Source organism: Semicossyphus pulcher, unplaced genomic scaffold (genome assembly GCF_022749685.1).
Source record: "Semicossyphus pulcher isolate SPU_LCO1_2020_fin unplaced genomic scaffold, fSemPul1.0.p SCAF_5, whole genome shotgun sequence".
Lineage (NCBI taxonomy): Eukaryota > Metazoa > Chordata > Actinopteri > Labriformes > Labridae > Semicossyphus > Semicossyphus pulcher.
In genome coordinates this window covers 2,542,958-2,565,672 of record NW_027211726.1, presented here as the reverse complement: position 1 = coordinate 2,565,672, position 22,715 = coordinate 2,542,958, and the positions used below count along the sequence as shown (strand labels likewise).

Genomic DNA, 22,715 nt, shown 5'->3' with positions numbered 1-22,715 from the left:
ACCAAAAAACTAGCTATGTCAATAATCTGAATTCCCTCTATTAGTGTAATTACGGTATTTTAGCATTATGGGACTGGTGAGAACTGCATGTGTGGCTCTCTTTAGAAGTGTTGCTCTCACAACCATGGCTCAACACAAATTCATTGGTAAGACAGTTAATTAATGAGTTTAAAGGCTACATTAATACAAGTTGAAGATAAACTAGAAATGGTTCAGTGTCACTCCGTGCTGTTGTTTGTTGTAAGCAGACATGCCTGCATGTTGGGTTAGCATAGGAGCTATGAGTTAGCCCTGCAAAAAAATGACAACACAGCAATCACAGAGCTTTGCAGCTGTGCAGGGAAGTGTCAGATGGTCAGTTTTTAGGTGTCAGCAGTTCATTGCTTCTCATGACAGCTTACATTGTACAACAGCTTCTACCAGCAGCAGACAATGTGTTTGCATTAAAGTTAGCAATCCAAACTTAACATGAAAGGGATGTTAGCACAATAGTTGACTTCCCTCTGTTAAAATCAACCCACATGGAAGTTAAAGCCTTAAAAAGCAGCCTGTGCAGGTACAGATTACAGAAATGCTCTCTTTAATCATCAACAGTTACTTAAAACGGGGTACATGGGTCTAATGTGTGTCAGTCATGAACCCCAGGATGTACCACACAGTGCAGGAAGAATACACCGGTGGATGTTTGTAGCTGTATTACAGTACTTTATGACATGAGACCATGTTATTACTTCCAGTTCAACAATGTATTATGATAACAATCTTAATGATGTGCTGCAAAATTGATAAGAAACATCCTATCCCTGTCCAGATATCGGTGTGAACCTGACAGATCCCATGTTCAGAGGACTCTACAGAGGGAAGCAGAAACACGACGGTAAGCTGCTTCTCTGATTTTGATTCATGGCCTTTTGTCACAAAGTTTGTCTGAGAACTGCTGCGTGTTTCTGACAGACGACTTCAATCAGATCATCGACAGAGCTGTCAAAACCGGAGTAGAAAAGGTAAGCAATGTGTTATCACTGTAATATAAGTGCATCTATTCAGGTGATAAACCTTGCTGGATTTGGTGATTCCCTCTATTTTCCTCTAGTACCATCCTCAAGTCCAACTTGTAATTTGTCCAAAACTTTGGATTATGTCCAAATACCTGCACAAATGATGACATCTCAATCTTTCTCTGCTGCTATAAGCAAATTTAGCCTGCTAGCAGACTAAACAAAGATGTTGAACATGTTAGCATGCTGGCATTAGGATTTAAAGCACAGCTGCACAGCCTCACAGAGCAGCTAGCCTGACTTTAGACTTGAGTCGTCATTGTCTGCAATGCAATATGTGTTTCTGCTTTGCAGTTTATGATCACAGGAGGAAACCTTGAAGATGGCAAGGAGGCGCTTAAACTAGCAGAGAGCAGAGGTAATGATCCATTTCTTCATGATTAAATTAAGCCAAATCTTCCTGATGCTTTCCTCTTTATTCTACCTTTATAACTTTACATAAACTCCCTCCTTTTTATTACAGATGAGTTCTACTGCACGGTCGGCTGCCATCCCACGCGCTGCAGTGAGTTTGAGCAGAACGGAGAAAGCGAGTACTTCTCGGGGCTGAGGGAGCTGGCGACAGCTCACAGAGGAAAGGTGGTGGCCATCGGAGAGTGTGGACTCGGTGTGTACTGTTCACAGTGTTTTAAGGTTCACTTTCTCTCGCTTAAAGAAATTAATTACGTATAGCTCCTTGGTTTTTCTTCCCTTGAGCGTTTGTTCTGCATCTATTCTATACATAAAGTATGTTCAATAATAAGATAAGATCATATAAGCTTTTTTGACAGTGCTATGGCACAAAGACAAGTCAGTGAGTACAGATAAAAAGGTGGTAAAGTAATAATTACAAAATAATAAGTCAAAATAAGTATTATCAATATTTAATAGTTGAAGTTGGATGTTTGGATTGTAACAATAATTATTTTCATTATTTAGTGATGCGTTGAGGCTGAATGGTCTACCTGTCTTTCCTCCTTGTTCCAGATTTCGACCGGTTGGAATTTTGCCCAAAAGAAACTCAACTCAAGTAAGTTAGTTTGTCTCTACTGATTTTTAAAAGCGGCTCTAATCGGCCGCACAGAGTGAAATTTTAACTGTACCTGTGGCTAGTTGTGATGCATCCTTACTGATTGTGGATGTGAGTTAGCTGGGAAGAGGAGTTTTAAATGCCCAAAGAGGTAATACCATCAAATCTTTTCACCAAAAAGAGGATATTCTGAGGCGTCTGAGGCTAAGGAAACATAAAAATAACAGCTTATTTTAACATAGTTAAGTGATCGTCCGGTGATGGGTAATTTTACCTTTGGGATACACTCTTCACATTTAATTCTTCTCTCTGTCTCTTTTCTGTTTCCGGGCTGAAACAGATACTTTGAGAAGCAGTTTGATCTCGCAGAAGAGACCAAGCTTCCCATGTTCCTGCACTGCAGAAACTCCCATCAGGAGTTCATCGGTACGTTCAAACACCAAAGACCTGGTCTGGTTCACGAGAGGCGACTTTAATACAAAGCTTTTCACTGTTTCTTTGTCTCTGTTTTCAAAAAGACATCATGAAGAGAAACCGAGACCGATGTGTTGGAGGAGTGGTGAGGACATTTGTTTTTAATTACTCCAAAGCATTCACTGTGCACTGTTCTTCAAAGTTAGCTGTTTGGTGAAAGTATAAAAAGAAAGTAATACTAAGTAACGTGGATGCAAGGATGTTACTCAAACTGTCTTATGTTTATGATGTAATTCTGATGTGCATTGCATTCTGGGATCCTGGGAAGTCTACAGGAAGTGATGCATTTAAGAGGCATGTTATGTAGTAAAGTCTGTACTCCAAAGATTACCAACCTTAGAGATTGGATTTGCAACAAATTCCCTGAGGGGGAAACATCGACAAAGAAATGAATGCATTTGTGTAAGAATGTCTGATTACTTTGATTTTCCCCTTTAGGTCCACTCATTCGATGGAACTGCAGAAGACGCTGCTGCTCTCATTGACCTGGACCTTTATATTGGAATAAACGGATGGTGAGAGGATTTTCCAACTTGTCCTTTCATGAACCACATCAGAGCTTTGTCCTGCATCAGGTTTAACTTTACTTTTTGAACATGACAAGCAAAATATTTAGTTAGAACCATCCATGGACAGATTTGAGAGAAGACAGGACACCACATGCTGTGATTTTGGAGCTTGAGGCTTGTAAATCAACTTAGAATTTGTTCACAGAGTCGAGCAGTTTTCATTCTTTTATGTCAATACGCCCTGATGAGATTATGAAAAGACAGAAGTATGTAGCTGCTTATTTTGATGATGTAGAGGAGAGAAAAGAAATTCGACCAGCCCAGCCCTGGGGAAGTGTTCAAACGTGTTCTGTAATAGCTTCAGAATCTCCTGGGACAAAGGAGCTTGACATGACTCGTATGATAAGCAGCTTTTAGAAGATTTTGGGGCTCCTCCTGTTTTTAAAAATATGTTAAGATGAGGCCTGCAACATTGTGAACAATAAGGCACTGAGATAGATTAGATGAAATATTTTACCTTATACTAACAGTCGCAAAGGTTCAACAGGTGTATTGTGCATTTCCAGTATATATTAATTGAATATTCTCAATCCTTATAGCCTGGCCAGGCTTACACCTGTCTCTGAGAATATATAGTGCTTATAAAGCTGACACCACAAACTGATTCAACGATGCATTTCCTGTCTTTGTGCAACCTTGTGGCCTTGCAAAGTTCATGTTCCCTCAACCTGGCTTCGTTTTATACCTGAGGTCTAATTTCTTCCCTTATCTCCTCTAAAACAAGATAATGTCTTTATTTAAAGGTACATATTTACAATACTGCAACTTTGAATGTGTTTTATTTTTCAGTTCTTTGAAAACAGAAGCCAATATTGAAGCGATGAAATCTGTCCCCACTGAGAGACTCATGATAGAAACAGGTGACTTGTTGCCAGTTTATTGTTATAATGAAGGTCTAATGTGGCCTCTGGAAAAAAATAAATAACAAAATAGTTAGCTGTCATATTAAAAGCAAAACATCCTGATATTTCAGTTAAATAGCTACAGACTTAATGTTTATAACATCAGCTTTATCACAGTTGTAAACATGCAAATCCAAGATGTTTTTCATGGCTTAGTCATTCAATTTAAAAAGAAAATGTAGATGATTTTTGCATTATGTTGCTGTTGTTAATGTGATGAGAACACTTGTATTTATTTAAACATAGATACTGTCCTTATCCTTCCTAGATGCTCCGTGGTGTGGCGTGAAAAACACTCATGTAGGCTCCAAATACATTAAAACTACATTTCCCACGAAGAAGAAATGGGAGGCAGGGCACTGTCTGAAGGACAGGAATGAGCCCTGTCACATCATGTGAGTAATGTCTCGGTGAAGTGTCCTTTTTAGAATAAGTTTTTAGTGTATAGATCAAGCAGTGTTTTTCAGTACATCTAGCATTTAATTTGAATAAGTTATGAATGGATGTTTTCTTCCAGACAAGTTCTAGAGGTGATGGCAGCAGCGAGGGAAGAAGACCCGCTGGAGCTGGCAAACACAATCTACAACAACACCATAAAAGTCTTCTTCAGCTCCAGCTAATGAAAAACCTGATTAAAGCTTCATAAAACAGACTGACATGGCTTTATTTTAGTTCCAGGCCTGATAAATGTTTATATGTGTCTAAATGATGGATCCAGGGGTAACTATTGAAATGGGTTGCTGATCGGTTAAACTTTGCCAAGCATTGCCAAGTTTGAAAAGTCAAATTGTTTAAAATCTGTCTTCTTTTTTAATAAAAAAAATGACCTTTTCATTGATTGCTGTTATTTAAATGTGTGTGTGTACCTGTCAGTTAAGTTCCTATTGTTTTTAACTGTTGGATGCATAAATTATATCATGATTATTTAAAGTGTGTCTCAATCCAAATATTTGAACTTAATGCTTACTTTATACAAATAACTTTCAATGTATTTTTTTCCATTAAGTGAACTTTAGTCAGAATGCAAAAAACATTTTCAAATCCTATCTTAGGGTATATATCAATTAACATTTGCGTATTATTTACATAAAAATATAGTTTGGGCATTTTGTTTTCAACTTGGTGCAGAATAGAGGAACGCAAATATGATTGAATGTTGATTCAGAGATGATACCCACTGCATTTATGTCTATTAAAAACTTTTTTCCAAAGTCTATTAACCAAATGTATGTTGCCATTCACAGCAAAAATGGAGTTGTGCAAAAGTGCAAAAGTTTAGGACAAAGAAAAGGAAGTTAAAGAAAAATATAAAATTTAAACAACCACTTTAATACATTTTAATACTGATTTTGCAGGATGACATTAATATATAACTAAAAGTAAAATTATTTTAAAGCTATATAATAACAAAACAAAAATATTTGAAATTTGCTACGTCGGCTTCCGCGCCCTCTGGCTCCTAAAGTCACGTGATAATATCTCGCACTCTCATTGGTCACACCCAACTATCAAACAAGTTTTCTGTCTACCCGTAGCTAATGTTTTTATTTTTAAAATGAATTGAATTAAATTAAGCTATTTGAAATAAAAATGTAATTGTTTTTTTAAATTGTCAATTGAGATATATCCTAATATTTTTCATGATACCAAACGACACATGTTTTGATGTGAGCTTCGAGGAGTAACGGTTGGTGGCGGTAACACTCCGGATGGAAGCAACCCGAAATTAACCAGAAGAAGAAGAAGCAACAGGAGGTTGAGCTGGGCGGATATGGCGGACGGCAGCAGGTTCACCGCTATCAAATAAACGCCAGGCAAAGTGAAACCAAAGACGAGAGGCGGCTGCTGGGGGACTTTAACTTATTTTGATGTTACATGGATAGCACGGACTCACGGGGACTGTAAGCCCTGTACTGAAGCCGCATGGCGTCCACTCAAGCCCGGATAGGCCAACAGGCCTTAGCGGTGCTAGATGTGGCTCTGCGAGTTCCCTGTATCTTTATTATCGACGCCATTTTTAACTCCTACTACGACCCCGGTTCGGGGTGGGCCGGTGCCATGGGGAAAGTGTTGGTCAGAGTCATGGGTATGTATTTTAAAGTCCAGTAAATGAGGTTTCAGATTCTGTCAACAGCACACAACAAACTGACAGCTAGCTAACTGACGCTGCGTTAGCCATGACGTTCAACAGCAGTGTGAAGCTATGTCACCTGTCAGAGGGACTAAAGCCGATTTAGCTACCAGCAGTGATATCAATAAGCCAGACTGGTCTGACACAATGCTTAACTTGTTTCCCTCCAACTTTATTCAGCCTGATCTGATGCTAGCAACTTGCTAACTAATAGCTAACCTCAGGTATGTTATCACAGGTGTTACGTCAAATAATCTATCCGACGAAAGTCCTTAAGTTGCCGTTGGGGATAATTCTAGTAGCCTTTCCTTCTGCCTGTCAAAAAAATACGTCTTTATCTGAGGACAAAGCACACGTATCAATGTATCTGAAAATGTGTCAGTGTTTGCAAGCTGGGTTTCAGATGTAAGCCATTGGCCAGGTGTTTTGGAAGCAATTTACCTTGAAAGTTGCTCTCCTGAACTCTGTATATGACTTGGTGAAGGCATGGGGGGTAATTATCTACATTCATATACGTGTGTTGTAGCTATCTTTTTTTATTGTATTGTTTGGTTTGTAAAATGTCAGAAAGTAGTGAACAATGGCCTTTACAAATGTCCCAAAGCCAAATATGATTTGATGATTTCTATCTGCACCTCAAAACCCAGATATGTACAGCTGACTGCCATAGAAAACTACAAGAAAAATAGAAAATAGTCTATATAACTATCCACTAACTATATCGCAATTAACAGATAACCTAAAGGTTTCTTCTGTAGATAATTTATTTTCCCAAGCGACTGATTAAAGCATGATCTTGATATTCCTCTGAACTACAAATTAACCCTCCAGTACTTATGAAGAAACATTGAACCTTTCTCATAATAGTGGATTATTCATATTCTAATGGCAATAAGTAAGATATTGTATTTAAGATTTGACTATATGACAAATGTTGCTCAGCTTTTAACTGTTTTAGTATTTATGAAATTACTTACATAATTGTTTGGGGGGATTCAAGTCTGATGCCCTTTCAGTTTTTCTTTGACAGCGGAGCAAATCACAGCTCATGACATGACATTTTTATTCTTATCATTCGACTCAGGGCAAATGTTTTGTGGCACTTTCCAGGCTGAACTTAAGCTCTTCAATGCCTTTCACCCAGTCTACAAAGGTCCCAGCTGTTTTTATTCTCCTCACAAAGAACAACCTGGTTAACTTAAAAGAAAACTCTACACAGACAAACAACTACAAGGTTGCATAACTCTCCGTTTGAGCAGTGTGAGGACCTTTGAACAGCCCAGCTCAAAGGAAAGTCCTCTTGGTGCGAGCAAAGAGCCCGGTGTTTCGAAGAGGCAAGGGGCCAAATAAGGTGCCTTTAAAAGTGGGTCAACAAACAGTATTATGTTACTTGAAGCCAGTAACAGCACAGAAACCCTGAAATGAAGCTAAAAACACACTTTGAAAATCTGCTGAAAAGTGTTAAAACTAAATGTGAAAGATATTTCAAAATAATTAAAGTGAAAACAACAATTTAACAATACAGTTCATTAACCTCAGTCCTTTTAGTCATTGAACTCTTACATTGAACTCATACAAGATCCAAGGTTAACTTTGAACTTGATTAAAGATTTGCAGTTTGAGGTAAACGTGCTTAGGTGCATAAGGTCAAGGTGGCTCTGTGTACAAAGGTAACTGAGACGCAATAATACAGACATAGATTCACATACCAAAACTACATCAGCTTTAACACCTGTATGGTTTTATTGCTGCCTTTCATTTTGCTGCTGGATATTGTTAGTTTAAGCATAAAAAAAATATAACAGTATACATTGAAAAACACACATTTTGAACCTTCCTTTGATCCTACCTGGAAGAAAACGTAAAATAATGAGGGTAAAATAATTTACAACAGAATGACAGAATAATACAAATGATGCAGGGAAGGGGCTGTTACATACATAACACACAATTAAATAATATTAGGACATGGAGGTTCATGTCAGTCAGTGTGTTGGATTGGTGCTGTAACTGTGCTCATTATGTTGAAACTAACATCTCATTATGGTCATACACCACAAGAATAAGTGCACGCAAACACAGCTTAAAAAGTTATCTTTCATTTGTGCACCTGGAACATGCCAGTTTTTCTTTTTTAATTGTCTACGTTTTTAGTAGCACGTACACACGACAACCCCCTGCCACTAAACGGTTATTTCTTTATTTTTAAACCCTTATTTTTCTATATTTTGGGGGTCTAAATGACTACTTGTTATGTAAACCCTGTTTTTTTTTTTTTTGCAAAGACAAGCACTTAGTGGACTAAATTTGCCCTAAATGTTGCAGCCATTATAGCCTGTTTGATTAAATGTCTGATTACTTCTCTGTTTGCCCTGTTGCTTGTCCTGTCATTGGGCTCTTAGTTTTCAGACTACAAATCATACAGTCTGCTATTGTCTTCTATTTATTTTCTGTTTCTGGGTGAAATAATTCAAAATTCCATCACTGAGTTTTTGTCTAACTGCCTCTCTTTCGTTTCTCAGGAGTCCTCATCTCCAGCGTGGTGCTGCTGCTCTCCCAGAAGGCCTTGTTCAAGTTCTACACCCTCTTCTTTGCCGTTCTCCTCGGCATGGCGGCGGTCCTCTTTAACTACTACGCCACCTCGCACATAGACTTCTACAGCGCCTACTACAAAGCGGCGCTGGGGTTCAGATTGCTGCCCAGAAACGGGCCGACGCTGTGGCTGGGCATGGCCGCAGTCCAGCTGGTTTTTGGCATTGGCTACGTGTTCCTGCTTAACCTCCAGTCGCTGTTTGCAGCACTGGTGGTCTTGGACATCATGATCCCTCTGTGGGGGCTGATGATTGAGCTGCCCGCAGACGTAAGACAAATGGTGGCTGTGTTCTCGGGCCTGGCGCTGGCTCTGAACACGGCCGTGTGCCTGGCCATGAGGCTCAAATGGTTCTACTACTCGTGTCGGTATGTCTATCTGCTTGTACGGCACATGTACAGGATCTACGGCCTTCAGCTGCTGCTAGAAGACACGTGGAAGAGGATCAGGTTCCCTGATGTGCTGCGGGTGTTCTGGCTGACCCGGGTTACAGCCCAGGCGCTGATCCTGGTCTACGTGGTGCGGGCAGTCAGAAGGGAGAGTGGTGACGCTACAGGCGGTGCCACAGACGGGAGCGCCGACTCACAGGTAGGATCAGAACCTTTAAGATTGCCTTAAATCAGGTTACCTGCATGTCTGGAAAAACCTTAAAAAGCACTGAATATAGTTCCTTCAAAAAGACCCTTAAAGGCTATTTTAAGTCTTTTTTTTTGCCTGCTGTAGACACGAACAGTAGGTATACATCTTATTGTATGTGGTGGCAAGTGGGAGATACACATCCACAAATGGGAAGTGTGATGTTTGCAACAGTGGATTATTTCTGCAGGAGGCTGTGAAATTATTTTTGTGGCGTCAAGTGTAAAGTAAAAACTTTAATTAACATATATGAATCATATGTAATTGTTTAATAAACCATACATTTTCTGCTGTTGATCTGGGTCCAGGTCACAGTAACAAATGTGTAAAATATACTGCATGTCAGAAAAGGCTTTATTGTGCGTACCTGTTTCCTTTTGTTTGACCAGTAAAACTCTGAAATGTGATCCTGTGAAGGATTTACAAAGGTCCTAAAAGTCTTAAATCAAATATGACTCCAGAAGAATTATTAAATGGAAGTATGAAGGGGTAGTGATATAACAATATGTTCTTTTTTCACTTTTTTTAGATGTATAAAATTTCCCTCGGTACTACATATCATAGCTATAACTCCAACCTTGTCCAAATTTAAAGATTTTCTATCTAAATATGTCTTCATTTAACAAGTGATAAAAATAGATATTGGTTAATATATCACCATTGGTACTCAAGAACACAACATGGAACTTTTATGATAGATGTCTTCATTTCTTATCCCTGTTTGGAAAGCAGAGTTACATCTGATGCTAAAATCTTGTAGCGCTTTGGACCTAAAAGTAAAAAGAATTCCTGGTCTGTATGCAAAGATAAAGGGACTTACAGGTAATGTTGACGTGTGTTAATGTGTGACTGCATGGTTTTCAGGGTTACCTGCTGAGCTGGGACGTGTTCTGGGATCTGACGAGTAACCTGATCATCTCCGGCTGTGACTCCACCCTCACTGTGCTGGGCATGAGCGCCGTCATCTCCTCTGTGGCACACTACCTCGGCCTCAGCATCCTGGCTTTCATAGGTACCACCCTGTGTGTGTGTGTGTGTGTGTGTGTGTGTGTGTGTGTGTGTGTGTGTGTGTGTGTGTGTGTGTGTGTGTGTGTGTGTGTGTGTGTGTGTGTGTGTGTGTGTGTGTGTGTGTGTGTGTGTGTGTGTGTGTGTGTGTGTGTGTGTGTGTGTGTGTGTGTGTGTGTTGCAAGTCTGCTGTACAACTTTCATAACATGCGAAACATAACTGCTTGTTCCTGGAGTTTAAAGTCTGTCTCATTGTGACTCTTCAGGTTCTACAGAGGAGGAGGACAAGCGTTTAGGCTTCGTGGCTCCTGTTCTGTTCTTCATCCTGGCTCTGCAGACCGGCCTCAGCAGCCTGGACCCTGAGGAACGCCTGGTACGTCACAGCAGGATACACACCCCTGCTCTCCTGTTTATTGATAACTGTGACTGGATGAATAAGTGGATGTGAGATGTTGGATGCTCTTTGTGTTCCTGAATCTGTTTTCATTCTTCTTCCTGTGTCACTATCTTCTCTTTGACTCCAAACCACCAGTAACAAAACTGTACCAACGCTCCTGAAATACCTGCCTTCATACAGAATACCATACAGAAACCTGTAGTTTGCCATGTTGTGCAAAATCTGAAGGATTTGTTTTATCCGTCTTTTTGCCCTTGGTTGTTTTTCTTATGACAGTTGAACCTATTGATGGTATGAGGTACTCGAGCCTACATTGGTCATCACTACATAAAAACTGTGTTCGTGTATTAGAGACAGTAAAGAGACGACGGGAAACAAGGTTGCGACCGAGTCCAGGAAGGTCTGTAGCCGGACTTGAACCGGATGTTGTGGTTTGCTCCACTTGTCTCGTCGCCAAGGAGGCTTTAAGTTTTATTTTTACTTGTAATTGGCTGAGATAGGTCATATGTCAGGGCAACATCACCTGCCTGAGCTGCAAGTGTGTGTCACTAAGCCTCATGTTTGACATTTTGGTGCCCTGCTAACAGGTCACAGTTTGGGGTTGGCTGTACAATAGGTGAAAATTCAGTTTCGGGCCGCACCAACTCTTCTATCTTTTACAGCGTATGGTTGGACATAAAAAAGTTTTCAGCCGACTACTTTGTGTGTTAAAGTCACAATACTCTTGTTTTTGTATCATGTATCATCCAACAGGATGCCTGGATTTGAAGTCCACAGAATTGAGTTAGTTTGCTTGCAGCCCCTTCTGACATCCTTCCCCTCCTGTGTCTGTGGAAAAATGTCAGAGAACCTGTGATTTTTAATGTTTTAAAGAGTTTGAATCACCTGACCCTTTTGTTTTGGAGAGGAGAAGAACTCTACGTATAAATCAGCTCACGTTAAAAAGCCTTGTGAACACTGAAAGGTCATTTTCAGACTTGTTTAGTAAAGTTCACAGCCTGCCCTGCTGTGGCTCCTGCATTGATCTGTGTCTGAGTTAATAAAACTTAAAGACACTGATAATGTGAGAAACGTCTTGTTGATTGTCTGGTGTATGATTAACAAATCTCACTCTAGCAGATGTTATGATCTTACACATCAGTGACTGAGACTATCTCTTTGATCCAAAGGTCCGTCTGAGCCGTAACATGTGCCTTCTGCTGACGGCCATCCTGCACTTCATCCACGGCATGACTGACCCTGTCCTGATGTCCCTCAGCGCTTCCCATGTCTCCTCTTTTCGCCGCCATTTTCCCGTCCTGCTAGTGTCCACGGCGCTCTTTGTGCTCCCCGTGGTGCTCAGCTACGCCCTCTGGCACCACTACGCCCTCAACACCTGGCTGTTTGCCGTGACCGCCTTCTGTGTGGAGCTCTGTCTCAAGGTGAGGGTGGTGAAGTTACAACAATATTATAATTTAAAACGGAACATTTAATGTTTCTTTTGTTTGCAGTTATATTTTGATAAGCCAGAATGATTCTTTTCTACTGGACATAAAACTGATACAAGCTGATACAAGCTAATACAACTCATTCCCTCCCTCCAGGTGGTGGTGTCACTGACAGTCTACGGCCTCTTCATGGCGGACGGCTTCTCCAACGTCCTGTGGGAGAAGCTAGACGACTACGTCTACTATGTGCGCTCCACAGGAAACATCATCGAGTTCCTGTTTGGCGTCATCATGTTCGGGAACGGCGCCTACACCATGATGTTTGAGTCGGGGAGCAAGATCCGAGCCTGCATGATGTGCCTGCACGCTTACTTCAACATCTACCTGCAGGCCAAGAACGGCTGGAAGACCTTCATCAACCGCCGCACAGCCGTCAAGAAGATCAACTCCCTGCCGGAGGTGCGGGGGGACCAGCTGAGGGACATCGAGGACGTCTGCGCCATCTGCTACCAGGAGTTTTCCACCTCGGCCCGCATCACGCCCTGCCACCACTACTTCCACGCGCTGTGCCTGAGGAAGTGGCTCTACATCCAGGACACGTGCCCCATGTGCCATCAGAGAGTTTATGTGGAGGATGATAGCAGAGACAGAGCCGCTTTTTCTAATAACAACGGAGGCTACGCAGCGCCGCAGGACGCCGCTGCTGCAGCCCCGCCCGCTCCAGGGGAAAACCAGCACGGACAGCCAGGTGCCGAGCTGCCGGACGACGGAGCCGCAGCCGGCGTCCAGGCTGCAGGAGGACCAGGCGAGCTGGACAACGAGCTGCTGGAGGACAACGACAGCATAGAGTATGACGAAGACGAGTGGGGGACTCAGAATGGCAGCACGCCAATAGAAGAAGACTATATCAATGACGACACAGACTCCACCGAGGACTGACGAGAGAGATCTATTGAAGAAAATAAACATATATCTTTATTATATTTAAGTTAAAAAGAATTCTAAAACTTCAGCATCTTAATTTCTTCTTGAAAAATGTCAGGGATGTCATTCTGTTTCTTCTTGTTAGTTTCTTTTGTTTGATTTTGAGTTTGGTTTTACTCTAAGGGCTCGTGGAGGAGTAACAGCTGCTCTCATTCTTTCAGTGTGTGTGTGTGTGCGTATGTGTGTGCATGCGTGCCGGGGCTGCGTGATGTAGACCAAAAACTCATACTGTTTATCTTTTTACGTTATCTCAACATTAGCTGAGATCCTGATCCAGGATTCACTGCTGTGATACTGATTTGGGAACAGCCGACTCTACACACTTCTTTCTGGATGCCTCAAAGCTCATGCATTTCAGTTCAACTCGCATTTCTTGCGTGAGATTCTGCAGAAGAGTATTGTGGCCAGGATTGAAATGAGTAGAGGACTTTGTTTATAGGGAATAATATTGAAGTGCCAGATATTAGAATAAACAAGTAAGAGGAGGACGTTTTTTTACTTTAAGGATTAAAGGCGCAATTTTGCCCTCTCCAAAAAAAATGTAAAAATGAAAAGAAGCCACACTTCAGTAACATCTTATCTTTGTTTAGATTCTGTGACTTATGCAGCCTCGGTTTGAATGTGAGTGTGTGTGTTAGGATATGTGCAATCCTGTGTGTGTGTGTGTGTGTGTGGGCCTGCCGACATGTAATGTGCTTAGACGATGTCTTAAAGATGCAGTTGATGTTCCCTCGCAGTGTATTACAGGGGAAACGCTGGAGTGTGTTAGTTTGTTAAGGACGAAACTGTGGAGCGACTAAACAAATCTACGCTTTGATCGATCTGCTTGTTTGTGAGTTTGTAGAAAGACGCTTTGTATGCTCTCATTACTTCTCCAGCCGTTTTTAATCAGTCTAAGTTTCAAGTAAATTCTTGCACGTTTAAACAATCGGCTACACTCAGAGGTCCGGCTTCACTTCCTGTTAAAATGTCTTTCTAAACCAGCTGCTCAAATCCTGACTTGCAGATTGATCAAGCTGAAGTTTGTGGCACACTTGTTCAACGTTTCTGTCCTTAACTGAGAGAATATTTGTGAGCATGTTCAGATTGAGTGAAAGCCAGAGAATGAAGCAGTTTTCTATCAACTCTGCGCCAACCAGAGATAAACAGAGAGGTGTGTCTGATTAAAAAACAATGACTTGCTACTGTAATCACTGATATACCTCTATCATTACTTACTACTGGTCTCTTGTGTGACCTCGCTTACATTTGTGTACATTATTGTACATATAATAAAACAAAAACATGCACACTTTCTCCCGTAGGATAAGAAAAGAGTTTATTTTCACATTTTTTTCTTCAATGATTTAACTTCACATAAATCAGTATTTAGTTTGGTTAAACGCTTCAGACCTGGAAGATGATGTTTGTGATAAAGAAGCTGGTATGGAGTCGAAGGGCAAGACACAACTGAAGATCTCTGTTCAAAAAGAATGCACATATTGCATTGTGTAACCACCATGAACTTTAAGGACTTGTATTTTAATTCATAGGGTGCAAGAGAACTGTTTAAGTGTCCGTTTATTAATCTTGTTATAAGAGCAGATTTTTGTTTCGTCATATTCAGTACGATCACGGCACCTTCCCCAATGCTCAAACGCTGCCTCTCGTCTCTGCTGGGCTGGAAGAGTGTTTTTAATCCATCGAAGAATTCAAGAGCTGCAGAAAAGTCTGGAAAACACAGACATTGTTTATTTGGCAGTAAACTTATAAAGAACTTATAAAGAGGTTAGGGTCACATGTGGAAGTTTTATTTAAGTTCTGAAATTTAAAGTCGGAATCTTAAGTTTATTTACAGAACATAAAACATTTAAAGTCTGGATTCTGAGGTTATTTGCAGAAAAAAGTTAATTATAAAAACATTAAGAAGTCAGAATACTAAAATGTTTGTCATATTTCTGCGATTAAAGTCGAATATGGAGTTTATTTGCAGATGAAGAGGAATTTAATGAAGAAAAAAGTTAAAGTCTGAATCCTGAGGTTATTTGCAGAAAAAAAGTTCATTATAATTTTTTTTTTTTTTTAAAGTCAAAATTGTGAGTTTTAAGTCAGAATACTGAAATTAAAATCCAGTTCTTGAGTTTATTTGCAAAAACAGTTGAATTAAGATAAGAGGTCAGAATCCTGAGTTTTAAGTTCGTCTACTGAAATTTAAATCATTTTTCTGAGATTGAAGTCATGAGTTTATCTGCAGAAGAAAAAGTGTAAGTAATGATTTAATTTTACTTAATTAAAGTTAAGTCCCAGAAGAAGGAAAATTTTAAAACATCCATCAAAAGTCTGAAGTTAAAGTTTTTTTGCAGAAAAAAAGTGAATTATTTGAATGAACTTAAAATTAAGTGGTAAATTGCAAAAGAAAAAAAAAAGTGAAAAATTAAAATCAGAACTCCAATAAATGTTCACATGTGGCTCGAATCATCTCACATATTATAATGTTCAGCGACAAGATTTAACTACTCAGTTCTGCTTTCCAGCATCAGCTGTCCGACTGATCCAACACTTTGACTCCTGGCATGTAAACCTTTAGGAGCCATGTTCTTTCATCAGAACGGCTCGGCCGGCAGGTCCCTCAGTGACTCCAGAGATCTTTATTGTGAAATTGTATCCAAAAGCTTCTAAGCACAACTCCTGCGAGTATTCACGTTGTTTAGACTTCCACGGCCTGAACGTCTTCTAAAGGGTTTGAACTCAAACTCGTGCTCATTACTGTTGTAATAACTGGTGACAGAAAATAAGCTGCGAGGACTCCATTAAGGTCTTGTTGATTATGAGAGGGGGGGGGGTCTCGTTTGGTGAGAAAGCTGTGCTTTTTGACACGTTTCAGCCATGAAGGACTTTGATTATTAGTTTGATTGTTCTGAAAGCTTTTTAAAAAGGTGAAAGCTTGTTCATTTTGCCTTTTGTTTTAAAAAGAGATTTATGTAAATAAAATCATCTTTGATAATGAGTTTATACTTGATCTCTATTCTCACTGACATCACATTTGATCAAATCATACGCATGTGAACCCACCCTTGTGAGTGTGAGGCTGCAGTTGATGCATTATACCAGTAGGTGGCGGTATCTCACCGTTTTTAGTTAAGTACGTTTCATCAGTTGACAGATTTTTAAATACAGTTTGCAGTTCTGAGTGGAAGTTTGTGAACACCCAGGAAAGTAACAAAGAGGAAAAGTTCTGCTTTATTTTGTGTCGCCTTCAGGGCAGTACGTCTTTAAACACTTTCTGTTGAAACTTTAATCAAATATTTATAACATCGATCAGAGCTGGATTCTTCCTCTGCAGGTTAACTGTAATCCTAAAGACTGGGCTCCCCACAGAGAGAAATGTCATATCCTGCAGGTGCTTTATTTTATCAGTCTGATTCTGTTTTATGTAGTACTAAAAATAAAAACATAAATGTGTGCAGGTGCTGGGGAAAAGTTAGAAAACATAATGAAGTTTGTGTTTATCAGTCCAAATGTTGAGTCTGGATCACACTTTGAGGAACGTCCACTCACATCGTTTAGAGCTTTGGACACCAAGAACAGTCTCTGTCAGAAACTGAGTCAAATTCTAACAATGTAAAACACACCATTGACACATAATACAACATAGAATGACAAATAATTCTCTAGCAAACGTTGTCAGCATCAAGAGACATTCATATGTCACATTAGCATGTATTTATCTAAGCTTAAGTCCAGCTTATTTCATACCAAAACTGAGCACGATGGCTTGAGCTTGCCTAATGGTGCATTTTTAAAAACCTGACAATTCTACAGGGGGATCATGCCAGATATAATATAATGTCAGATCTTACCATTTAGATTCTCCAGGCATTTATTGCACAACCTGACATGCCTCGAAACTGACACGGTACAATCTGACAGATTGCATCCAAGATTTCATTATAGACATCTCACCCAGTGTGACATGCAGTCAACCTGCCTGCCTTCTGTGATGACACAGACTGAAAAAGATGTACCTGTAAATTGTCTCACCCAGAGGCGCTGATCCCTTTTGGGCATAGACATGTTAAAGGCCTCCCATACCTGACACCAACACTGACAGTGATTTTAGTGACATTTCAGGTGAAGCTGAACCTTCAGGTGCTGCTCTGTTACAAAAACTGCACCTGATCATCGGTATTTTGTTCATCCTGTAGAAACAGAGAGGAAACCCTTATATGAAGTTAGCGTGGCAGGTACTAAAGCACAGATGCTTTGTTATTGCAAAACCGATAGAAACTTTCACTTTGAATTGGAGCATAATTTTCAAAATAAACCTCAAGCTGTATTGAAGCAGAGTTGAAACTAGCGATCAAGACCATAAACTTGCCTCATTTTCTCATAAATTTATGTACAAAAATACTATGAACTTCCTATAAATCATATCGTAGTATTTGTCAAAATAATGATTTATGATCTTTTTTTTCTCTAAGTTTTAAGAGTCTTAAGTAAAGGACTTAAAAGCTTAAAGAATTAGTATCACTTACTGTGAATGTTTTAAATATTTAGTAATATCTTTTGAGTCTACACCAGTGATGTTGAATGATTTCCCTTTTTATCTTACGTTGCAATGTGTGACCGGAAGCAACGTCTTTTATTTTGAAAGCTGTCACAGGAAGTGTGGTTTTTAATTCCGGCTGACTTGACTTTCAGTTCTCTTTCGTGTTTAGCTTGAACTTCATGTGCCAAACTCCTGACCGCCGCGTCTTATAAGATCATGAGACCGTTTGGACGCAGGACAACACGAAAAGAAGACATGTGCGGCTGTTTGAAAGTTAACTTCAGTTTTACAGAAACCGCCTTTTCAAGTCGTTGGATTATTTCTCACTGAATCGAACGTTAGCTAGAAGGAGCGAAGAAGAAACAACTTCTCTCCGAGCGCGAGACGTACGAAGACGGAGGTCGGCGCTGAAAGAAGCGTGAAAGACAGGAGGTTTTACACTTAATAGACTTGAAGGACTTGTTTTTTATACCTCCACAATGCTGAAGCTTTCCCTACAGAGAGTTCTCAGACCGGTTGTACTGAAGTTTCCGTCGGGACTGAAGCATGCACAGGCGGTGAGGCTGCCGGGGACAGGGCGACACACACCGGTCTGCTGTCTGGGAACACACGGGAGGAACGAGCCGAGGGAGCCGCTCAACTCCCCGAAGAGAGCCAAAGAGTTCATTTACCGACTGCAGCCCAAGGAGAGGACGTGTTTACTACACGAGCTGCAGAGTTTCGAATCCATAGCTATCGCTCAAGGTAAGAAAGGTGACATAAGAAGTTCTGACTTTGTATGACGAGTCACATGTACAAGCAATGCACCTGTCCCAATACTGGTATACACATTTAAATCACCTTTTCTTCAAGTGCAGGTGTAGTAATGTCTAAATGTGATAAAGTCAGAGGTGGCCAACATCTCTTACCTGAGCAGGTGATTTTTACTGTACTGAAAGGAGTGCTCATCAATGGGTGGAGGTGTTGTTTGAATGAAAAGCTGCAGACTGTTGTACGTTACAGGCACGTGATTGGCCACACCTTACCCAATTAGCTCCAAAAGAATGAATACATTAAAAAAAACCATATTGCTCATGAGTCCACAGGTTAAAATAATCTGATGGTGCTATGTGTATAAACAGAGCTCTTTGTTAACATCAGGCGGCAGCTGGAGAAACTGCGAAAAACCCAAGTTCTGAGAAACACAAGTTCTGTTGTGGTTTGATTTTAGATATTTATTTAAGTTTATGTAACCACGTTTGTCCCATTAAGAACAAGAGAGACATAGCAAAGAATAGCAGCAACACATAGTTTCAACAATAAACAAGCAAACCAAATGGTAGGTTACACAATGGTACGTTAAATAACATCAAAATAATCAGATAAAACATTCACACACAGGCAGTCAGGACTCAAAAGATATTACTAAAGATTTAAAAACATTCACGCTAACATATAAACTTCACTTCTTTAACCTTTTATGTGCTTTACTTGAGCGTTACGTCAAAATCAGCCTTTTTATCACACATTTTACTTTTATTAATAAAAGTGCTGCTCCTGCAATCTGAATAATGCAAACAGCCATGCAGCGATTTCAATAATTGTTTGATTAGTTGTGCAGCTGGTTGTAATTAACCTAGCGTAACACTGGCACACATGTAACAAGCACAATCTACATGAGTGGATGCCAAAGTTGAAATGAACATTTGGTTGCTCTCCAAACGCCTGGCAGAAACTTTTGATTGATTTTTGCTCCATCTTGCCCCTGTGTTGCAGGTAACAGAAATACGACCTACAACGTACGGATAAAAGAATACAGGTCCATTAGCATATATAATTTAAATGACTTGTCAAGGCTGGGTCCATATTAAGAGGTTATTATACACTTACTGGCAACACAGCTGTCAAGAGATGAAAGCAGACTGTACTTTAAAGTTTTATAATTTTTCTGGACTTAAACTTAATGTTTTACTTTTTTACTTTTTGCCCAATATTTCAAATCCAACAAGGATGTTTAAGAACAGTTTGTTCAAGATTTAAACATCTAATGTGAAGGTTGCAAGTGTTCTACCCTGCCGAGGAATATGTACGCCTTTTAATGCAGCAACAACGGTCTGACCCAAGCTCTATTATGAGCGTTTTGTGCCTGTAAAGCTTTACTGAATCCCTCTTTTAATTACAAAGATCAATACTGGCACATTAGCAACTCATTGTAAACCTGTGTGTGTGTTTGTGCGTGTTTTTTCAGACTTTAGCCTGCAGCATCTTATTGTACTATCAATTAATCAGCTGGATGTTTCCTATTTTCTGTTCATTGTTTGGTCTATAAAAAGTCAGGAAGAATAAAATAGGGAAAAATGTCCCGCCCACTTTCACTTTCAAAAGATATTTGTTTAATAAAATATAAAAAAAGAAGCACATGAAATCTTAAGATTTGACGGGCTGATAGCAGCATTTTCTGCTGATTCTGCATGTAAAATTCCTAAAGGTCAACCATGATATTTATAGACAAGCAATCAATCGTTCTACCGATCATTGAAGCTCTATTAACACTAATTTCGGTGGGCATTAGCTTGTAGGCGTATGCATGTATGCATTTCCTCTTTTGAGTCACCAGAGGGTTTTTTTCTGTTTGCTTACAAAGAAAAAAATAGTCTCCATGTGAACCAAAACCAGAATGACTCATCGAAGAACTGAAATAGTAAAATCAGCTGCAGAAGGAGGAAGAGAAAGATCTGAGTAATGTCCTCAAGGCTTATTGGAGACTCTCTCGCTCATTGAAACAAACGGCCTGGAAAATGACGCCGTGAAAACGTTTTCAGTTTAATTTTAAAGTATGTTAGCGTCTGTGTTAGTCAGAACAAAGTGTCCAGATAAGCTCAGGTTCATGCACAGCAATAATGAACAAGGGCTGTGAGTTGTGTTCGTGAACAAAGCACCTGTGTTATGCAACATCTCATTACTATTCCCCAGGAGTTAGTTAGTAAGTTAGCTCGTTAGCAGCTACGAGCCAGGCTAAAGAGACCACAGACTTTGTCTAAGAGGTGAATGCAGTCACCATAATGCCATGCGTTGGTTTGTTGTTTAGAGTTTTGCGTCTTTTTGAAGGAAGTGTCCATATTTGGAGAACAGGGTAGATGCATATTGCTTCTTCTCTATCCTGGTTGATCATCGTCATGGTGGCTTTTCAATCCTCGATCTGCATTGAAGAAGACTTAAAGCTAGTGAATGAGACTATGAAGTAATTACAAAAATCTTTTTGCAACTAGTGTGCGCGCCCCCCTGCTGGCCGTTTGAGGCGCTTTCAGATCTACTTTAATATTGAAACCAAGAGGCGATTATAAGTCTGCAGTAAAAATTGACGTATGGCTTTAACTTCAAACTAAGCAACCAGAAAAATCTTTAGTCAGAGGCAGCCGTACAAGCTGCAGGACATGGACCACCAGGGTGCAGCTCACCAGGTGGTCTGTATTCTGAACGGTGCGTTTACTGTCCTCCTGGCCTCTGCAGTATCCCAGTGTTCTCTGCCCCTTTTCCTGTCAGATAATGCTGACACACTGCTTATTCACAGAGTTCGAGTTGTGCCATCGAAGCAGCTCCTCATCACTTTGTTGTGCAACGCACTGCTTTCACTACCACTGTGCACCTGAACTGTTTCTCTGGGTGTTATGTGAGATGATCTATAAGCAGATTTTTAGGAAATTGATCCCCTTTTCTGGCTGCTAATCCGTCCGCCTACCAAGCAATGATATTTTAATCACATTAAAGTGGATGTAGGAGTGTTTTTACAGCATTGCATCACCTGTAGTTTTGTTGAAAAAATGTGCTTTAGACGACCAGCTTCGAGTCCACACCCTGTAACACAAACATGTCTTCAGAGAGACGGTTGTGTAAGAGAATTCATGTAGGAATGTGTCCTCCATGGCCTCTGCACAGGTGTGGAAGGAGAGTTTAAAACCTTGTTGATTAAAGCATAAAAATCTTACTAATTAAATAATAATTATCTTCTCAAATCCCTATAATTTATTTCCTCTCTCTCCTCTCCAGCAGTGTTGTTAAGCTGCTGAGGGAAATAATGACAGTGTGACTAGCCCCCGGCATGTTTTAAAGGTCGCACAATGTGTTTTGTGTATTTTATTTTAATCACTTGAAAACATTTAATGTCAGCCTGGCAGCACAAAGCTTCAGGTCCTCCTGAGAGAGTTTGACCCAAACAACTAATTTCTCCTCAGCATCACAGGGATGCATCGCAGCGTCATTTATTCTCCTCATTACTTTTAATCTCTGTCAGACCTTGTCCCCACAAATGTCTTTCTCTACAGATTAAATCACATTTAAACAGTGTTGGCTCATTAAAATGAAGATTTCTGAACACATCCTCTAAGGGGCAGGTTTTTCAAAATGCTTCTCCTGCGTTTTCATGTGCATGTAAAATAAGGAGCTATTGGGAAACACTGCTGTCTTTAGCTCAAGTTGCAGGTGCCTGTTGTTGCTTAATATAATGAGCAGGAGCTGAGTGAAATTTGGAGGATATAATAGGACATTTATTAAGTCCGTGAAGATATTTGTTCCCTTCCACATATCCCTGAAGATGTTTGTTTGTAGTCTCCTAGAGCTCAAACTGTCAATTTTTGGAGGTCAGAGGTGGGCTCTCTTCAAGGGCTGCATAGTGGATTGAATATTAATCCTAAAAACGATTTTTGCCTCCCACGATTAAGTAAACATGACTGACGGTGATATTGACGTTTAAAATGCTCCGCACGTACAAAACTCTTCTGCAAATCAAATCAAGCGCTCCCTAAACTAACAGCCGCTCGCCCGGGGGGGCGATGGAGAGCTTTTGGCTTCACTTTTGGGGGAGCTGGCATGTCATGTGACGAGCGCCTACCTTGCAGCGTCAGTTTAGAGTGGAAGAGTAAACAACAGAGACGGTCGGAGAAACTAAAGTCAAACGTCTGGAACAGAAGACGAAGAGCTGGTCCCCTGAAACGGCTCGTCAGCGCTTGTTTGGAGGTGTTTCAGGTTT

At 40.2% G+C, this 22,715-nt stretch overlaps 3 protein-coding genes across 3 annotated transcripts in view; all 3 read left to right on the top strand.

Annotated features, from left to right (window-relative positions):
• The first annotated feature begins 67 nt into the window (after positions 1–67).
• On the top strand, positions 68–4,808 carry tatdn1 (TatD DNase domain containing 1). The gene is made up of 12 exons (XM_069681741.1): positions 68–146; positions 812–877; positions 955–1,004; positions 1,353–1,416; positions 1,522–1,665; positions 2,025–2,067; positions 2,408–2,493; positions 2,586–2,626; positions 2,980–3,056; positions 3,900–3,970; positions 4,281–4,407; positions 4,530–4,808. Exons 1-12 carry the CDS (start codon positions 68–70, stop codon positions 4,630–4,632), a joined length of 951 nt encoding a protein of 316 aa, XP_069537842.1. The 3' UTR covers positions 4,633–4,808.
• Positions 4,809–5,782: 974 nt separating this feature from the next.
• On the top strand, positions 5,783–16,125 carry rnf139 (ring finger protein 139). The gene is made up of 6 exons (XM_069681372.1): positions 5,783–6,098; positions 8,666–9,321; positions 10,234–10,381; positions 10,641–10,747; positions 11,941–12,192; positions 12,355–16,125. Exons 1-6 carry the CDS (start codon positions 5,936–5,938, stop codon positions 13,135–13,137), a joined length of 2,109 nt encoding a protein of 702 aa, XP_069537473.1. The 5' UTR covers positions 5,783–5,935; the 3' UTR covers positions 13,138–16,125.
• A 1,760-nt stretch (positions 16,126–17,885) lies between these two features.
• Positions 17,886–22,715, top strand: part of tmem65 (transmembrane protein 65) — a 30,351-nt gene continuing 25,521 nt past the window's right edge. The window contains exon 1 of the mRNA XM_069682158.1: positions 17,886–18,454. Within this exon, the coding sequence (XP_069538259.1) occupies positions 18,190–18,454 (265 nt within the window). The 5' untranslated portion in view covers positions 17,886–18,189. The remainder of the gene's footprint in view (positions 18,455–22,715) is intronic.

What these genes read in the sequence shown, in the direction of transcription:
- rnf139 (XM_069681372.1), top strand. Translation starts at nt 5,936, where the DNA reads ATGGCGTCCACTCAAGCCCGGATAGGCCAACAGGCCTTAGCGGTGCTA. An exon ending in AGTGTTGGTCAGAGTCATGG is followed by an intron (nt 6,099 to 8,665) that starts GTATGTATTTTA and finishes TTCGTTTCTCAG; the next exon opens with GAGTCCTCATCTCCAGCGTG. An exon ending in CAGCATCCTGGCTTTCATAG is followed by an intron (nt 10,382 to 10,640) that starts GTACCACCCTGT and finishes GTGACTCTTCAG; the next exon opens with GTTCTACAGAGGAGGAGGAC.
- tatdn1 (XM_069681741.1), top strand. Translation starts at nt 68, where the DNA reads ATGGGACTGGTGAGAACTGCATGTGTGGCTCTCTTTAGAAGTGTTGCT. An exon ending in CATCGGAGAGTGTGGACTCG is followed by an intron (nt 1,666 to 2,024) that starts GTGTGTACTGTT and finishes TCCTTGTTCCAG; the next exon opens with ATTTCGACCGGTTGGAATTT. An exon ending in ACCGATGTGTTGGAGGAGTG is followed by an intron (nt 2,627 to 2,979) that starts GTGAGGACATTT and finishes TTTCCCCTTTAG; the next exon opens with GTCCACTCATTCGATGGAAC.